The 19,178-nt window shown below is 42.9% G+C and overlaps 2 protein-coding genes across 8 annotated transcripts in view; one reads left to right on the forward strand and one right to left on the reverse strand.

Annotated features, from left to right (window-relative positions):
• naa25 (N-alpha-acetyltransferase 25, NatB auxiliary subunit) overlaps window positions 1–19,178 on the forward strand; it is a 40,574-nt gene that overhangs the window by 18,800 nt on the left and 2,596 nt on the right. For 4 of the 6 annotated variants that reach the window (XR_014740892.1, XM_084686557.1, XM_084686558.1 and 1 more), the window contains 13 exons: window positions 2,043–2,121; window positions 2,673–2,784; window positions 2,901–2,990; window positions 3,077–3,249; window positions 3,363–3,475; window positions 3,561–3,768; window positions 3,894–3,983; window positions 4,813–4,993; window positions 5,135–5,234; window positions 5,343–5,494; window positions 5,572–5,697; window positions 18,566–18,806; window positions 18,886–19,009. Coding sequence is in view for 5 of the 6 variants with exons in the window: in XM_084686557.1 (XP_084542683.1) it covers window positions 2,043–2,121; window positions 2,673–2,784; window positions 2,901–2,990; window positions 3,077–3,249; window positions 3,363–3,475; window positions 3,561–3,768; window positions 3,894–3,983; window positions 4,813–4,993; window positions 5,135–5,234; window positions 5,343–5,494; window positions 5,572–5,697; window positions 18,566–18,806; window positions 18,886–19,009 (1,789 nt within the window). In the remaining variant the exon portion in view is untranslated. Of the gene's footprint in view, window positions 1–1,035; window positions 1,842–2,042; window positions 2,122–2,672; window positions 2,785–2,900; window positions 2,991–3,076; window positions 3,250–3,362; window positions 3,476–3,560; window positions 3,769–3,893; window positions 3,984–4,812; window positions 4,994–5,134; window positions 5,235–5,342; window positions 5,495–5,571; window positions 5,698–18,565; window positions 18,807–18,885; window positions 19,010–19,178 lie in introns of those variants that run through there. The other 2 variants (XM_084686561.1, XM_084686560.1) reach the window with 2 other exon arrangements.
• Window positions 1–19,178, reverse strand: part of golga2 (golgin A2) — a 142,188-nt gene that overhangs the window by 851 nt on the left and 122,159 nt on the right. The window lies entirely within an intron of this gene.

The following is a 19,178-nucleotide window of genomic DNA, read 5'->3' on the forward strand; positions in this document are numbered from 1 at the left end:
TGAGTGAGCGAGCCGAGTCTGTCATTGAGTTTAAGTCAAAACAATGTACCCTCGGGACGCAGTCTCACTCCACTTGCAAGTTTTCCACAAATCACAAAAATAATCGGGGCATCTGGCTAAAAGCACAATTCCCACATCTCCTAAAGGCTGCCCTCCTCGACATTTTTGGTGTTGACAGAACTGTGAAATGGTGAACTTATGAACATGACGCGACCAAAACATGGCTGCCGCCTAAGCCTATGCGGTCTCCCTGGCGCACAGGCTTATTACAAAGACTTTTTCGACCCAAATCAAAATTCTGAGTTGACAGGTCTGTGGGGAATTGCTTGTTCTCCTAAAAGCTGCCCTCTAGCTTTTTGATGAATTCGCCGAGATGTTAACCGACATGATTCAGTAATTACACAGAGGGAAAAAGCTAGCTACTTTTCGAGTTCGGTTTTCCGTCACTTCAAACTCACGATCTAAAGATCTCAAAGTGCTCAAACCTTTACCATAATTCAAGAGTAGTGTACTTTCACGAACCCAATAACTGATTCTAGCTTAAAATGTGTAAAAATAGGACTTGCCGAACGTGGCTGCCTCCAACACGGCTTTCAGGTGATTCCAGTTGAAAACAACAATGGCCGCCCAAATTTTTTTATATTCTTAACGGCGAGCTGCGATTGGAAGCAAGATGAGGTTGAGGGTGGGGCTTGGTCAGCAGACCATTTCCAGAAAGGATGTGTGTGCATCTCGCCAAGCTTGCGCGTGTGTCAAGTAGGTTGACCACCTGTCCCTCTTTGCGCTGTACAGCACAGCATTTTCAATATGCGACGTGTGGAACAAGGGTTGAAAATGCTGTGCGACACAACGCACAGCGGGACAGGTAGTCACCCTTGTGTCAAGGGGCAGGATGAGTCTGTGAGAATTTGGAGCGTGAGCACTGTGGAGCAATTCAATTGAATTCAATAATATATTGACATACCAAGGTGAAATTGTTTATGGTACTAGAGATTGATGTCGTCTTGAACCCTATTAGGTTTGAAAAACAATCAGTCTATTTGATTTATTAACAAAAAAATATTGAGGCAATTTGGACATTTACATAAATACACTTCTTTCAGCCATTTTGTATTGCATTTCTTACTCCATGTCACCCTATGTAAAGACATGTATTCTAAACATCTGTAACTAATTTCAAGTCGATTGGGTCTATGGTTGATGAGTAGAAGGGTTTAAGGTTGTACCAAATGTGGACAGTACAAGAAAATTCATAAGTCTGACAATATGGGTCCTTGAGGCGTTTTTGTTCCCCATGAGAAATAAGGCATGTATATCAATTTTCAGGCATTTTGGAGTAATGGGGCGCTGGGGAAATCACGTAGACTTTGGGCGTGTTTTATAGCGCCACATATGGGGGCACATGGGCCACTAGCCGTCTGGGAGTAATGAGTGACCTGTTGTATCATTGGGCCACATTGGAAAAAATCGGGTCCAGGACTTTTTGAGCTATTGGGCCATTTAGCGGAGAAATTAAATAATAATAAGAAAAATACTAATAAAAACAATAGGTTTCTTCCTACCGGAGGAACCCTAATAATAATATGTAGAAACCCTTAAGGTGGCTTCGCCGCTTCGCGGCTTGGCCACCAAATATGAGAGTTGCCTCTCTGATGGCAGCTACACACAGTGTGCAATTTCAACACTTCAATTTACAAATTAGCAAATACACTTAGGAATGCACCAAAATATTGATTTCTTTTTTTTTCGGGGGGGCATGCCCCCGGACCCCCCTAGCAAGGCTAGGATCTTGAAGCACAATATATAGCCCCCCCTGGAAATAAATGCACCAGCTGCCACTGGTCAGTATCCCCCTAAAGCTGCTTTATATGAACACTGCTTTAGCCAGCTACACCACCAAAAAGCTAGCAAATTAATGGTACAGTTGAGTGTTTTTTATACTGAGTGAGTTTAAAAATGTTGATGGATGGACAGATCTGCTACATGTATTTCAGTGTGTCATTATTTCTTCACATGATCATCATTTGAATGCATGTCTGTAGGTACAACTTTACTTTATGATCCTGGAGCGCCTGGGGAAGTGTGTGGAAGCTCTAGAGGTAGTAAGGGGTCCACTGGGAGGTAAGTGTCATGTACATGTGCTATTCTGAATAGCAAATTAACAAGTTACTCACAACCTCTTAAGCCCTATTTATACTTAGGTCGCAAACACTTTTGAAAAAGTCGCCGACAGAAATGGCATCACGGTCGACACTTAACTGTCGCTTGAAAGTGTCGCCTACCTGGAGAAATTTCTACTGGCGCTGATGTCGTCACATAGTGTCGCGCAAGTGTGATTGGCTAGATAGACGGCACGCGTCGTTGACTGCATTGTTTTTAATTTTCAGTGAACGCTCAACAGCTGTTTTAAATGGAAGGAATAGAGGAGAGATTGGCAGAGCAAATTAGAACATATCCACACCTTTATAATGCCTCTCAAAATTAGCTACAGCCATTTTTTTCCGATCGATCACCTAGGCTACAAAACGTAAACAATGTAACCATAGCTATGTGTTTGCCAAAGTATAAATGCAGCAGCTTCAGCGACACTTGTCTTCGTCGGCGACCATTTCAAAAGTGTCGGCGACATAAGTATAAACTAGGCTTTACCCTGTGCTTGTGTCTTACCGTAGAGAAGCTGACCAGCGAGTTACAGAGCCGAGAGACTAAATCTATGATCCTGTACAAACGACTCCAACAGTGGCCGGAATCCAATGCCCTGGCTCGTAAGCTACTACTCAAAAAGTGAGCAGTGCTCCTGATCGATTATCTACTCTCGCTGGTGTAGTTCTTTCACATACTGTAGCATGACTAGCATCTAACATCTCTTCCTATACCTACTCTTGTCTGTTGTTATCCAGTCCAGATGATTGGCAGTTTTATCTCTCCTACTTTGACTCTCTCTTCCACCTGATGGACCAGTCATGGATCCCTCCAGAGGAGGGAGACAAGTAAGTTGTTGGTGTCTTTCGCTGTTTGCATGATTGTGACGATCATTGAATTGTTTTTTTTTCTGCTGGTCTCGTCCATTTCCCAGTTCTGCGGAGGGTAAAGTGCACTGCTCTATGGCTGAAGCGGTACAGTTCATTCAAGAGAGGATTGCAGTCGAGGACGCTAAACAATCTCGTCCGCTCAGGGGACCCTATCTCGCCCGTCTGGAACTCATACACAGACTTGGAGCAAGGGGCTGTTGTGAGGAGAGTCAGTTAGGTACATATGTCTCGCAGACACACCTTTGTGAATGGTTTTATTTGACCCTTTGCTGTTGCTGACAGAGCTGTAATTGGCTGGTTTGTGATCCAATGCATTGATTGGCTTTGCAGGTGATCCCACAGAGCTAATTGCACAATTCTTTGGGAAGTTTGGAGACAAACCCTGCTGCATCACCGACCTTAAAATATACCTGCATCTAATTCCCCCTGATCTACACGTACAGGTAACATCCACATACTCCCAATTATTGTGTTCCTTAGAGGTAGAATTTGTGAACTGATCAAAACAATAATAATAATAATCTTCAGTTTATCAACCGTCTCGGAGAGTTCGTGCCATTGGGGGAAGCTAGGGAGGAGGGATTTGTGTTTCCAAGGGAAACACGGGATCTGCAGAGGCACCAATGTATGTTTCAGCTGACCCGTGCACTGGGTGTGCACCACACACTCGACATACACGGGAAGCTGAGGCTCATCGCTGAGCTCAAAGCCCACTATTACCATGGGCTACAGTTTGGTAGGAACCACATTTTCTCAAAGTTTCTCCAAGTTTTTCTCTTTATTTCTCACTGTATGGTATCTCTCTTTCTCACACCAACACACTCAATTTGCGTGTGTATGTGTGTCCGACGGATCGTGTAGGGAAGTCGTGTCTGAAGACGGAGCTGCAGTTCTCTGACATGTATTGCCTTATGGCAGCACATGTGTACATTGACCTATGGACTGAAACAGGTGAGTCTCTAATGTGCATGCTAGAGATGAAACATTTATTTTCAATTGTTACCAATGAGGAGAGAGTGTATGCTTAGAGAAAAAGTGATACACCTTTTTTTTATTTTTATTTATTATTCAGAGCCCTCCAACTTCTTTTTTTTGTGGCCGCTACTTGGAAACTACTTGGGAACTTTTCAGAAAGGCGCTGGTGTCGTCACTCAAGCTCCTTCTCAGCTAGATAGCCACTCAAGTCAGAGAGTTTAAAACATCCTTCTATAATCCGTTATAAAATAAGTAAAGAGAAAACACAAATATTGTATAAGATACTAATCTAGCCAGCGGCCAAGAGCTAATAAAAATTGCCAGTGCTCTTCTGCCAGAGCAAAACGCTATACATGCCCTTAAAAGGCTGAAAAATCTCCAGAGTGCTGTCACTACCTTCCTCGATATTATCACACACACAAAAAACCATGTTGCATCTTATGCCTGTGTCAGATAGCTAACTGCTAACTTCGGTTGATGCTGGACAGTATTTAATGTGAATTTGTAAAACTGCGCTAATCAAAACGGTTTAAATTATTATACGTTTTTTAATGGTAACACTAACCATGTGGGAATTTTCCCACGGTTTATTGTGAAACTGTTTCATCCCTAGTGCACAAACACAATGCTTGCTCGCTCGCTCACACTCTGTTGTTCACTTTCTCTCCCCTTTCTCGGTTGTTCTTTTTCTTTCTCAGGTGTCTGTTAACGTATGCTGAATTATTGTCAAACGTTTTTACATGTCTACAATCAAACCCGCAAATTGTGGACTTTAGGGTGATGTGTGTGTGTGTGTGTGTTGCAGGCGATGAGAACATGGTATGGCAGTGCCTGGGGCTCTTAGACGAGGGTCTATCCCACAGCCCAGCAAACGCCCAGTTCAAGCTGCTGCAACTGCTCCTGTTCTGTCGTCTTGGGGCCTTTGAACCTGTGGTAGACCTGTACTCCAGCCTTGACGCCAAACATGTGCAGCATGACACCATAGGGTCAGTACACAAACACACCCCAAGTGCATTTGCAATTTGTATATATTCTGTTATTTCTTTCCACATTTCTCGCTTGCTAGCTTGCTCACACTCTTGTTGGCTTTCTCTCTTGTTCTTTTTCTATTTTGGTTTTTCTTTCAGGTATCTGTTAACTCGTTATGCTGAGTCGTTGGGTCAATTTGCCGCTGCCTCCCAGTCCTGTAATTTCTCCCTCAGGTTTTTCCACTCCAACCAGAAAGATGTGCGTGTTTTTATTTGGCTATTAGCATGTTACCCTTCTGACTCATGCAGTGGAATTCTCTGTTGAACCTCCTTCCCTTATTCCATCCTTCTCTCTTTCTTGCTCCAGACCTCAGAGTACATTATCCAGGCGTACAAATATGGAGCCTTCGAGAAGATCCCAGAGTTCATTGCTTTCCGAAGTCGGCTGAACCAATCGTTGCACTTCGCTCAGGTCCGCACCGAGAGGATGCTTCTCGACCTCTACCTAGAGGCTGATATGTGAGTGTCCACACACGAACATGTGCACACAAGCTTGTTTGTTTACCACAGCTAAAAGTCCTCCTATGTCTCCTCAGCTCATTGAGTCTGGAGGATAGTGTGAAGGTCATGGGCATGTCACCAGAGGAGGATGACATTCCTTGGGACAACATGAGGGACAACAGAGACCTGACTGTGTTCACCAGCTGGGAACCAAAGGACAGGTATGTTAAAACAGACACAAACAAACTTATAGTCATGTGTATAAAGTTATACACCATGAAAAGAGTTGGTGTTGGAGTTGGTATTCTTACATCAGTCTTTCTTTAATGATTTTTTTAGCAGGTTAATGCATTAGCTACTGTCTAATAGCTAATGTAATATTGCACATATTTTCATCCTATTTCCCCTAAAGCAATAAGGTTAGGCTACTTATAGACACCCCTTCCACTCAAAGTATGTTGTAAATGGCATAAATGCTGCCAATTAATACTTGATGTAACAACTTACTGTAAATGGTAAGTAGCCTATCGATTAAGGGAGGCCACTCTAAAGCACGTGTACACGGTCGCCTTAATTCGATCTTGACATATAGGCTAAGCATTCTGTCGCGGTGTGAAGTGTGTCCGTGCTATTCTCCGACATGCATTCTTAACAATCACTGCTGATACACGGCTTTTGTACAGCCATATCTCTGATACCGTGGCGACTGAAATTTTGCCGTGGCGGGTCGCCATGCCAAAATCAACATACAGGAAACACTGTAATTTTAATTCAACCATACCATGGCTAACCAACAGAGAGTAGTACAACCAAATGTCTCCATGTGTTTGTTAGGAGACTTGTTAGCAGCCTATTAACTTTTGCAAAAGCCCTGGCCACCTTAGTTACTTTTGCTTGCCTGGGCAACGTCCGTCATATTGTACAACGTGTATGAAATGACGTCCGCTTTACCCTACTAGTTGAGCTACCAACACGGGACCTACTCTGCACCTGCGTCACATAGTACAGGCACGAAACTCAAGAGGCCTGATAACGACTCATTTGAATCAGGTGTGTTGAAGCAGGGGAACATCTAAAACATGCAGGGCATGGGGTCCTCAGGACCAGGGTTGGGAAACCCTGGCCTAGAGGTAGAAGAGCAAAAGAGAAGGAGAAAGTAAGGAAAATTAAAGAACAATGGTCCACAATCCCTTTTTTTTTTTTTTTACTCTTTATTTATAGCATTTTTAAATGTTTACACAAAGTACAAACAACACACAGAACATAGCGTGGGGCACTACAGTTGAGCATAGATAATTCCACATGTCCACGTCAAATGACCTTTAAATGTCCACAGACTCTCACAGTGAAAAAGCGTCCAATTCTTCTGATATAAAGGCAGTCCATTTCTCCCATTTTCTGAGGAAAATTTCTCCTTTAGATCTTAGAGAAAAAGTCATCCTTTCCATCGTAAAGATCTCCTTGATTATATCCCTCCATTGTTGAAGGCTTGGAGGCTCAGGTTTGTACCAGTTCCTTGTAATCGCTTTTTTGATGAAGTGATGAAGAAGCGGATCAGGTTTTTCCAGCCAAATTCTCTCCACCTCTTGGAGAATGTTGTTGAATGTTGTGTTTCCCAAATTAAATGCCAATCCTCCTGGGATATTTCAATTTCTAATTCCTTTTCCCATTTTAGCTTAATATATTCAGTACTGTTTCCTTTCTGTTTTTGAAGACCCTGATATAGTTTGGAAATTACTTTTTTACTGTCCTCTTTATAGGCTTTAATGAAAACATTAATAACTTCATTGCCTTCCTCAGATAATTCAGGTTTGATCTCTTTATCATAATAATCTCTCATTTGTAAATATTTGTAAAAATCTCTATTTCCTAATTCAAATTCCTTCTGTAGTTCTCCAAAATTCTTAAATATATTCCCTTTGGTCAAAGTGCATAACGCTGTTATGCCCCTATCCCACCATTGTCTGAATCCGACATCTATGGTTCCTGGTTTGAATTTAGGGTCTAGTGCCGGCCAGATTAATATTTTGGCATCTCCCTCCATGTTGTACTTCTTAACAATTTTACACCAAATATTCAATGTTTGTTTAATAATTTCATTTTGGCTGTTTTGATGTAATTTATTCCCTTTATCTCCTAATGTAGCATGAACTGGAAATGTTTCTATGATATTTTCTATATCTTTCCATTTCGCATTGTATAAAGGGCAGGATGCACATACTAAAAACCTCAATTGCGCTGCAAAAAAGTATTCCCTTAAATTAGGCACAGATAATCCTCCCTCATCTTTACTTAACTGCAGTGTTTTATATTTTACTCTTGGCCTCTTACCAGCCCATATAAATCTGGATATCCATTTGTCCCAGGTTTTAAACATCCACAATCCCTTTTATACTTAACCATCAACTGTGAGGAACAACCATTCAGGCCACATTTTCACCCTTACATGGCTACTGATGCAAAAGGTAGTCAAAATGAGGTGTGAGAAACATCAAGCAAAATATCCTTTGAGCTCATTAATAAACACATTAATAACTTTCCCCGCATTACTCGCAATGGCCGCGTTTCCCAGATTCGTTAAGAAGCTCTTAAGCGCTAAGGGCTTCTTAGGAGCGCTCTTAAAACGTTGTGAAAGAAGGACGTGTTTCCCAGAGTCGTTCTTGGCTTAAGAAGATCTTTCACTTAGAAGGAAATGTAAGATCAGCCTGACCCACTCTTAACAGCCTTCTTAGCGACCAAACGCTCATTGCAGCCGGGTCAGGGAAAGTTATATCTGACACTCAAAGGAATACTAAAACCATGCGTGATGATAAATGTGCGCCCACAGCTGCAGCACAAGAAAAATTATAGCATAAGAAGAAAAATAACTATATAAAAATAAATAATTGCCCATGTGTTCCTGCAGCTACATAAATAAAATGAATCATCATTACTATCACTCATTACGTTTTCACAAACATTCGGCTTATGCATGAGTTTACATTAGATATAAAAACATCAACAACCCTGTGGTATTTCACAGATATCAGGGAAACTGACAGGTGTAATTGAACTCGGCTGGAACCTCATCAAGAGAGGCTCCACCTGCCAGTCTATATATAAAGGCGTTGCTGAAGTCCACGCGAGTGAGACACCATGGCTGCAATATAGCATATTCTCGCGCGAAGCCAGATAGTTTATATAAATGCCTATGTGCGTCAGCACTTCTCCCCACTGAATGTGCTGTCGGACCGGGCTGTCCAGTCCAAGTACCGGCTTCCCCGTATGGAGATCCAATGCCTCGTCACGCTAGTGTCACCACACATCCGGAGGGCAACCCGCTGCCATTTTGCCCTCAGCCCGGAGGTACAGCTCCTGGCCGCGCTGTGTTTTTACGCAGTGGCGAGCTTCCTCAGCAAGGCATCGGTTTCACAGAGTGTGGCCGTGACACCGATCCTCCTGCGCCATGCCCGGACACACATCCAAATGCCCACCACATGGGACGAGGGCCGCCAGGTCCACAGTGGATTTCATGTCATGGCTGGGATCCCCCGGGTAATCGGTGTCGTGGTGTCCAGACCAAAGAGGAGCTTGTCAATCTCTTTTGATGTCTATCAGCCCCTACCCCGTCACCACCAGTCACCAAGCACTGATATCAGCACCACCCTACTCCCAACAATAAACCCACTACCACTACCATCACACAACCCATATAAACTTGAGCCCTATACTATGTTATACTATAGGGCTCAAGGCCGTAGCCATGGAGTCAACATTTGGCGGAACGAATTTCATTTTTTATGATAATTTCGGACAGCGTGATTGGTTGCCTATCGCAGCGTAGCACATTTAAATTTTTATATCAATATATCATGGTGTTGTGCGTGATTCATGCGCTGATAAAGTGGTGGGTGATCGATTTTCCTGGCATCGATTGATTTAGTTTCAATACCACGGGGGTGGACAGCTCCCACTAAGAACTTCTAAAGAAGCTTCTTTGGCGGGATCTTAAGAAGGCAGTTAAGAACGCGTCTGGGAAACACCCCTATCTTAGCGCTCCTTCTTAGCCGAACCCTTCTTAAGAGCCATCTTAAGTCCTTAAAAACGATCTAATCAGGGAAACGCAGCCAATGTTTTCATGCCAGTGTTATAGGGCCTAGTTGACACGCACTGTTGGCCCAGCATCTTGCAAGTATTACAGGAATATAGCATAATATATAATAATTTAGTAAGTAAATAAACGTAAAAGTAGCAACTGTTGCACTTTGTTTTAACATTTTATTTACAAATTGATAGCAGTCTGCATCCCTTTATCTGGCTAACAAAGAAGTCTTGGGCAAAGCAAAAATAACTGGTGGAAGTACAATCTGCAAGGTCTATATACGTACAACTCACAGGAAGAAAAAAAAAATGAAACGACTGCAAGTGTATTTAGGATTACTATAGGTACTAGTGCACAGTGCCTGTGATGCAGTCAGTGATTCAGACGTCAGTGAAACACACAAATACAGATTACTTTAACAATACAAAGTGCACAGTGCAGATGACAAAATTGGTGACATGCTCACATTCCTGAAATTATAGATGGTGCAGTGCCCACATGCAGCTGGTGACAAGTTCTTCTCAGTGGCTTTGGTACCTATTTTTTCTCAGATCACAATTGAAATTCTGTCATCTCTGAAATACTTGATCAACCTCCGCATCTATTCTCGTCACTTATGCACATCGTAATTCAGCGTTTCCCACAGAATTAGATTCTATTTGTGGTGGTAGGCAGGGGCGGAGCCAGACATTTTAAACAGGTCCTAGCAGACGTGTTTCATGTCACAACGCTGTGTTGAACACTTGTTGTAGGGCAGGAGTGGACAACCCTGGTCCTCGAGAGCCCTGTCCTGCATGTTTTAGATATTTCCCTGCTCCAGCACACCTGTTTCAAATGAATGGGTTGTTATGAAGCTCTGTGGAAGCTGGATAAAGACCATTCATTTCAATCAGGTGTGCTGGAGCAGGGAAACATCTAAAACATGTGCAACTTGGAAGGAAATCTAAACTTAAGCACAAAGTCTCCAAAGATCTTGTCAGCTGTGGCTTCAGTGCCTGTTGGTGGCTTGCGAGATCCATGGCTCTATTGTTTAGTGCAACTTAACATGGTGGCAAATGTGTTCATATATTTAGTTGTCGTGATCCGTGTATCCAAACAACTTCACATGCGACACTGCAGGGTCCTTGTTTTCTAAGTATTACACTTTCTGATTTTCAACTTAAAACAGTGCCCAGTTCACCAGACACGGCTTCTTCCCTAAATAGTTTGCATAGTTTGGAGCTGTGCTTTTGGTCATTGCCCTGTTTGGCTTTGTTTAAGAGTAAATTGCCTCCAGTTAAGCTCCGTCCACAGGCTATGACATTGCACAATGGAGTGATAACATTCCTTCTTCTTGATGTCCTTTACCCTTTACAAATCTCCCACTTTACCACTGCTGAATCACCACCATACCATCACATTGCCTCCATGCTTCACAGATGGGGTCAAGCATCACTCCAATATCTGTTCATTCACTTTGCATCTCATAGAGGTTCTTCATTGTGAACACTTCAAACTTTGATTTGTCGACCCATCTCCGGGTTGGGGAGGAGATCCTGAACCAAGCGGAGGAGTTCAAGTATCTCGGGGTCTTGTTCACGAGTGAGGGAAGAATGGAGCGCGAGGTCGACAGGCGGATCGGTGCGGCGTCCGCAGTGATGCGGGCTCTGCATCGGTCCGTCGTGGTGAAGAAGGAGTCGAAAGGCGAAGCTCTCTATTTACCAGTCGATCTACGTTCCTACCCTCACCTATGGTCACGAACTATGGGTAGTGACCAAAAGAACGAGATCGCGAATACAAGCGGCCGAAATGAGCTTTCTCCGCAGGGTGTCCGGGCTCTCCCTTAGATATAGGGTGAGAAGCTCGGTCATCCGGGAGGGGCTCTGTTGAAAGCCTATGCCTGTAACGGAGGGAACCTGACCCCTGCCGCCGCTCAGAGACCCTCAAAGGCCAGCAAAGGGTGCGCAGAGCAAGGAATGTGATTAAGGACACAAACGAATGGTACCAATGGGATATTAAGGCTTTATTTTGCCACCACGGTATAGTAAACAATAATGGTAATGGGGAAAATAATAAACAGGGTAAAGGGGAGGGCTGGACAGGACCAAAGAAAATAAATCAACATAAGTTCCCAAAACTAAACACAAAGCAACTGACACACGAATGAGGTGTCCTAACCAAAAATACAGCAGTGGTCTGCCCAGGTCTAGCTGGTGTATATAGACAGTAAGTTTGTTCCTACGGGTGATGTATACCCCGGGGCAGCTCTAAACTACTCCCCAGTACCTGAACAAAAGAACAAGAAAACGTTCTGGACAACACTTAACACTACAAACAAAGCAACTCAACACAACAGGACAAGGAAAACAAGTCAAAAGGACAACGGTTAGCACAGAGGGGAATCCACACAACTAAACACAAAGCAGGCACCACCACGCGCCACCTATGGGGAACAAACAGCACAGCAGGGAACACACACAAATACCAAATACAACACCACAGACTGGGGGTCGTAACAGGCTCAGAGTAGAACCGCTGCTCCTTTGCGTCGAGAGGAGCCAGCTGAAGTGGCTCGGGCATCTGATTAGGATGCCTCCTGGACGCCTCCCTGGTGAGGTGTTCCGGGTACGTCCCACTGGGAAGAGGCCCCGGGGAAGACCCAGGACACGCTGGAGGGACTATGTCTCTCGGCTGGCCTGGGAACGCCTCGGGGTCCCCCAGGAAGAGCTGGTGGAAGTGGCCGGGGAGAGGGAAGTCTGGGCCTCCCTGCTTAGGTCGCCGCCCCCGCGCCCCGATCCCCGGACAAGCGGCAGATGATGGATGAATGGATATATTTGTATTATATATATTATATATTCCTCTTCTTGCCTGCTGCAACCCTACAATTTACCCATGGGGATCGATAAATTACCTACCGTATTTTATGGAAAATAGGCTGCATTTTCTATAAGCAGCATCCCACCAGAATGGGAATTTGTGTTTGTAAATCTAGGCCGAGTCTAGGACGCTCTGGAATACAAACAGACTTTTTACTTATCCAGGAACATTCGTCATTGGACAACTAGACAACATTCCCATCAGGGTGAACACTCAAATCATGTAAACTACAGACCATAGCATTAAACTACAGACAGTAGTATACATAATTTGTGTTCACCCTGATGGGAATGTTGTCTAGTTGTCCAATGACGAATGTTCCTGGATAAGTAAAAAGTCGGCTTGTATTCCAGAACGGCCTAGACGCGGCCTAGATTTACAAACACAAATTCCCATTCTGGTGGGATGCTGCTTATAGAAAATGCAGCCTATTTTCCATAAAATACGGTAGGTAATTTATCGATTACACGTATCAAAACAGAAGAAACACAACAACAGATGTGCAACAGATGTGCAACTCCGAACACTGCTTATCTAACTAAGCTAATGCCCTTAACTTCGTAGCTTTTCAGCTTGCTGTGGGGCATTCTGGGTACCAAGAGTATTGTCGCTACAATACCAAGCAATGCACGAGTATAGGCGATCTTACAGAATTGTGTAACACACTTCGGTTGTGGATAATATGTCCAGAAATAATGCCAAGTCACTCATTTAGTGGCAAAATCCATTGTTATGCTTCTAATGAACTCCGCCCTCGAATAAATGCCGCCCTCAAGTAAACGCCGCACCAAAAATGAACGTTGTGTAATAAATGCCGCCCTTAAATAAACGCTGCACCAAATTTTTTTTTAAACTGTTGGAAATTGGTTAAATACAACCCCAGTATTTATTACACATGTACAGTGCTCAGCGTAGTACACCCCCTTTGAAAAGTAACATTTTACACAATATCTCAATGAACGCAGGGCAGTATAGAGTAAGTCTATTGTAAAAAACTTGTAGTAATAGTCATAATTGTATACAATTAATTTAAACATTTACGTTGTTTACATTTAGTAATTTAGCTTGTTCATTCCATGCCTAGAACACTTGGTGCTGTCATTAACAATCATGGAGGCCATTAGGGCTGCAACTAACGATTATTTTAGTAATCGATTAATCTGTCGATTCTTTTTTTGATTAATCGATGAATTGGATAAAAAAAAAAAAAAGTATAATTTCCAACCCTTTATTCAAAAACAGAACTGACAGTGCAAATTCACAGTGCAAAACATCTTCAGAATGTGCACAAACAGGCACACAATTTTGAAAAAGTTTTTAATATTGGCGTGGATTTAATGTTATTTTCAGAGATGAACAATTTATTTGAGTTTTGTTTAAAACAGTTTTGAAAATTGAAAGGTTGTGGAAGTAGGCCAGACTTTATTAAAATAATCTGGTGCATATGTATGATGAGGAGAGGCGGCACCATGCGCTAATGTTTACAGTGGATGTATCGTAATGGCTCGTAGACCCGTTGCTGTAAGATGCCTCGAATTTGCCCATTCTCATCTGATAACCCGGGTTTGCAGAGCTGCACACTCAGTCATTTCAATGTGGGGTAAAGCGGATATTGCGGCGCCATAACACCAAAAGCAGAACGTTATCCACATAACAACAAAGCGTACAACACTGTGTTACAGAATGTGTATTCACACAAATACTAGGCCTGTCGCGATAGTCAATATATTGACTTATCGCACGGTATATGGAAATGAGCGCAATAATTTTTGGTGCTGCAATATATTGCAACTGATCATTTTTATAACAAATAATGATTACATTAATTTTTACATAAGAACGAATGTCACCAACATTTTAGTCAATCCCGCTGCCTCAGTCATCTTCTCTGCTTTCTGTGTCGAAAGCGTAGACGGGACTAGCGTCTCCACACACAGAGCGGACACCGACAGGTGAAGAGAAGGCGTGAACTCACTGTGTTATAAAGTATTCTGTTTCGTGACATCTACAGCTAATTAGGAAGAACAAGTTCAAATTGACTTGGTTTCAAAGCCGCAATCTTCAGCTCCGGTGTGGGAACATTTTGTCCTTAAGACGAATGAGATGAGAGCCAATTAACGTCAACGAGCCGGTATGTCAACTTTGTTTAAAACAAGTGGAAACGAAGAGGCAACTAACCTAACATCTCACCTAGCAATACATAACTGTCTATCCCACCCAGTTTTTCAACCTGTGAACAACAACTGCAGCTGGAGCTGGAAAGGGGTCTTCCTTAAAGTTCTGTTACAGATGCCTTTTCCCGACAGTGCAAATGTAAACGTGACAGCGCGAAATGGTGCACACTCACGGATAGCGTAACTCGCTATATAGCCAAAGAGATGCAGCCATTAAACACAGTCAAAAAAACAGCATTTACAAATATGCTGCAAACTTTTGACAAACACAGGGCTGCCAACTCTCACACATTGGCCGTGAGACACACGCATTCCAACCATTTCACACGCTCTCACGCCACACCTTCTCAAGCAGAAAAAGTAAACACCAACCAAGTAGCCCTGTTAACGTTGTAAACAGTAAGGGATGATGGAGTGAAGCGACATAGACGCGCGAACAGCCATGAAAACTCACCTTGGGGGGGGGGGGGATCATTATTATTATTAGTGGCATACAATGGACTGAAAATTACAATTGACGTGTGTGCAATAATATCGTTTATCGCAATCAATTTTGGTGCACTATATCGCACAAGAAAAAGTAGTTATCGTGACAGCCCTAACAAATACTTGATGCTAACTACCTTTACATTAGCGACAGTACCTCAGCTGATGGCTGCAGAGCTAATGTTACAGCCAGATTCTAATGGTAGCAAGCTAGGTAACCATATCGCAAGCAACAAAATGATATAGCGTTAGTTGACTTACATGTCCGAGGTTTGTAGCTGAACCAAGGAGTAGGCTACTGATCCAGAATTTAATTTCAGACGCCCAGCAAGGCGAACTTTGTATAGGCTCAAGTTAAGGAAACAGTGGTGGCTGAAATGTTTGGCGCAGACATGCAAAACTTTGAGAGGTTGTGTCTGCGCATTTCCAGCGAAAATATGTGCAGAGTCTCCTTGTGACGTCAAAAGGAGCAGATTTTCAAACGGAGCGTTTGAGCCTTCATTTTCTCCAAGGCGGAGAAGAACACCCAGGGCGTTTATTTTACACCTATCGAAAATTCTAGCCACTGGGGGACCAAAGGCAGGCTAGGGGAACTCATATTAATGTTAAATAACCTCCTAAATTGAAGTTGTCATGTCATGTGACCTTTAAGATTGGCGAGGATTAAGCTATTTTCAATCAGTGATTTTCTATCATTTCATTTGAAACTTAATTGAAAAAGTAAAGGCTGTGGAAGTATACTAGACATTGTTAAGATACTCAGGTGTCTGTCTGAGGTTTTATATTCATAAAAATATTATAAAAGTCAACATTTTTCAAAATGGTATGGATAGTTTTCACCCGGTCCCAAGCGCGACGCTGTAAAGTAACGTCTTCCGAATAGGAGATGAATGTCGAATATGAAACTAACTTCACCCTCGTCAATTAACACACCTTTTCGACGCATTTAGTGTGAAATGCTCCCACACCTTGGATGACTTAGGTCGTACTGATTTCTCTGCCATATGTTTCAGAACAACGTTACTCAACAACGTCTCTCCGATGGTCTTTCCTCTACCTCCGCTTTGCTCCGCGCTCAACTAACCTTTTTTTTTTTTATACTCACATCTCCGCGACTTATTGAGTGGTGTAATAATCGCGCGACACAACGAATCGATAATGAAATTCGTTGCCAACGCTTTTAATAATTGATTTTAATCGATTCGTTGTTGCAGCCCTAGAGGCCATACAAAGTACTAGATGTAGTCTACTTGTTGTGGGGTGTACTCATTTTTGCATCACCCTAATTTGAGTTAGTCTTGTCAGCATTTTGGACAATTGTTTTGCGTTCATTGAGATATTGTTTAAAATGTTACTTTTTAAAGGGGGTGGACTCATTTACACAGAGCACTGTACGTAACTTTCTGCACAGCTTTCTGTTTGAATGTTAACGTGTATGAACGTTTCGGCATGCTGCTTCAGATTTCTACACAATATAGAACACTTGTATTTGAGACAGTTGTTGTACTACCAACGCATACCTAATGGATGAGAAAGGGAGTTTCCGCACTCATAGACAAAGAAAAGACGAGGTCAACGGTAGTAAATGAAACCTTCGTTTTAGCTGCATGATTCATTTGTCACAATGCCAGCAACAAAGTTGTCTATGGTTGCACTGCAGCTACAATTCACGAAATCTCTCTTATTAATTAAACGCCGCACCAAAAATGTTTTAATTGTAATTTTGAGCTTGTAATTGAACCCAAAATTGCTGATGCTTCCAAAACTAAATTTGTCTAAAGGTCAGTTTTAATGGTGGTCAACCAGAAAAGCTGCATAGGCAACCTTTTGTATTTTCTTGTGTCTGTTTATCTTATTTGTTATGCGTCCTCTTCTGCCAGTGGAGTCTATTGGACAGTCCCTAGAACCGTATGGTATAAAGTTGGAAATGTGGCACACTCATACCCCTTTTCCACCAACGCATTTTGGCTGCCGGTTCGGAGCCGGTGCCTAATCGCGAACCAGTTCTTTCTCTTTCGACAGACTGGGAACCGGAAAAGTGGTCCGTACGTGGTTCGCAACGAGCACCACTTCGGAGCTGGTCTAGTTTACGAACCAATAAAGAACCGCTTCGGGCGGGGTTACCGTGACCAACAAAACGCTTTGGCCGCCATTGCTCTAAGTTTTTACAATTCATATTTCAGCTAAACGGTACTTGTAAATCAGAATCTGAATGAAAATGTATCGAGAAGTGGGCAGTGTAGTTGCTGAAAATGTGCTTATTTTATTGATTAAACAAATGGCGAGTTGAACAAACGCGTCGGATGCGCCGTGTTTGGATGCCGATGTAGGTTTGGCATGAGCAACAACAGCAACGAAACTTCCGCCATTGTTGATGTTGTTTTTGGCGCTACCGCGCTTGCGTTGCTGGGAAATATGAGACGTATACAGTGACGTAATGACGTGGCTCTGTGGTTGCTCTCGCCCGTGGGAAAGCAAACTGGTTCTTGGTAAGCTCCGTTCTTGAACCAGCTCCGAACTAGCTCCCGGGTTCACTTTGGTGGAAAGGGGGTATCATTGGGGGGACAGTCCCCTTATCCTTTTCACCATTTCACCACCTTTTTATGTCTCCCATTGGAGCACTCTAGCGTCAAAAATAGGTCAAAGTTACATTACATTTATATTTATTCAATTAGCAGACGTTTTTATCCAAAGCGACTTCCAAGAGAGAGCTTTACAAAGCGCAGAGGTCACTGATAATGACAACAAGATAGCCCCAAAACATGAAGCACATATTGTGAAAAAACAAAAATAAGTGCCAAAGGCAAGAACCATAAGAACATGTAGTTAAGAAAAGTTGAAGGTGTGTTCACACACAACTTTAAGTCTATGCCCGATTTAAAAAAATGAAATACCACTGGATTGCCTGGGAAAAGTTGAGTCCATGCCGCTATTTCCGTGTTTATCAAAACAAATGTGACCACTGGGAGGTGCAGCAGGAGGCAAAAATGTGTCTTGTCTTGTGACATCATGGTAGATCCCAAGTCTGACAGTTTTTTTGCTACTCCTACAATTTTTTTCCAATGTTCACCAAATCTTCAGACGAAGCCTCAAAAGGTATTTGGTCTGCTTGGCCCCCTCATTGCTGCTTGCAGCTATAGTTGGTTCTTGAATCATTTATTAGCTGTGCTAACAAAATTGCTAAAGGGTTTTGTAATGATTAATTATCCTTTTAAAATGATAAATTTGGATTAGGAAACTGAACATGCCACTGAAAAACAGTACTTATATTTTCTGATAAAGGGCCTCTGTATGGCTATATGTATATTCTGTAAGAAATCAACCGTTTCCAGCTAAAATAGTAATTAACCACTTTAACAATGTTTACACTGTACTTCATATTTTATCGGACCAAAGATTGTCTTTTTGTTCAGGAAAAAAGGTATTTCTAAGTGACTCCAAACTTAATGGTAGAGTGTGTATTCTCATGTTTTTCTCATGTGCACCTCCTAGACAATTGACTGAAGAGCACAAGCGTCTGTCTGTGGAGGAAGAGTCCATCTGGCTGAGAATACGATCTCTCACACTCCGCCTCATTGCTTCGTTGGCCTTACTTATGCATGCCCCCTCGCCAAGGAACTCTGACAAGACCAATGAGAATGGTGTGATGGACAAAACCATGGGCCTCAACCTCTTGTCCCAGTTGGAACAGACTCTACAGGCTGCAGCCCAGATCGCCGAGAAACCAACACAGGTGAGAATACCCACACACCGGGGCAGACCAGTATACATTTGTGAAATGTCCTTTATCTGAGTCATTTGTCCTGTTCCAGTACCCATTCCTGGGCCCTCCCTCAACTCGCCTGGTGCAGGCACTGTCCAGTGGGAGCTGCCATTGCCAAGCGGCTGCCCTACAGCTTTCCGTCAAACTACAGGAGTTGGAGACAGCTGGACTCGGTAAGGAGGAGCTTGGGAGGGTAGGAAAGACTGGTCAATTGTAGCTAGACTTGTCTTATCAGCCTTACACAGATGTCTGGAGGTACGAAGGTATGGTTAGACAGACATGGAAGATAGAGGGTAAGACTAGGGAGAGAATGAGGGACTTGTAGACTTGTCATCAACATTA

The sequence above is a fragment of the Hypomesus nipponensis genome, chromosome 22, assembly GCF_054491055.1.
Source record: "Hypomesus nipponensis isolate SF chromosome 22, ASM5449105v1, whole genome shotgun sequence".
NCBI lineage: Eukaryota > Metazoa > Chordata > Actinopteri > Osmeriformes > Osmeridae > Hypomesus > Hypomesus nipponensis.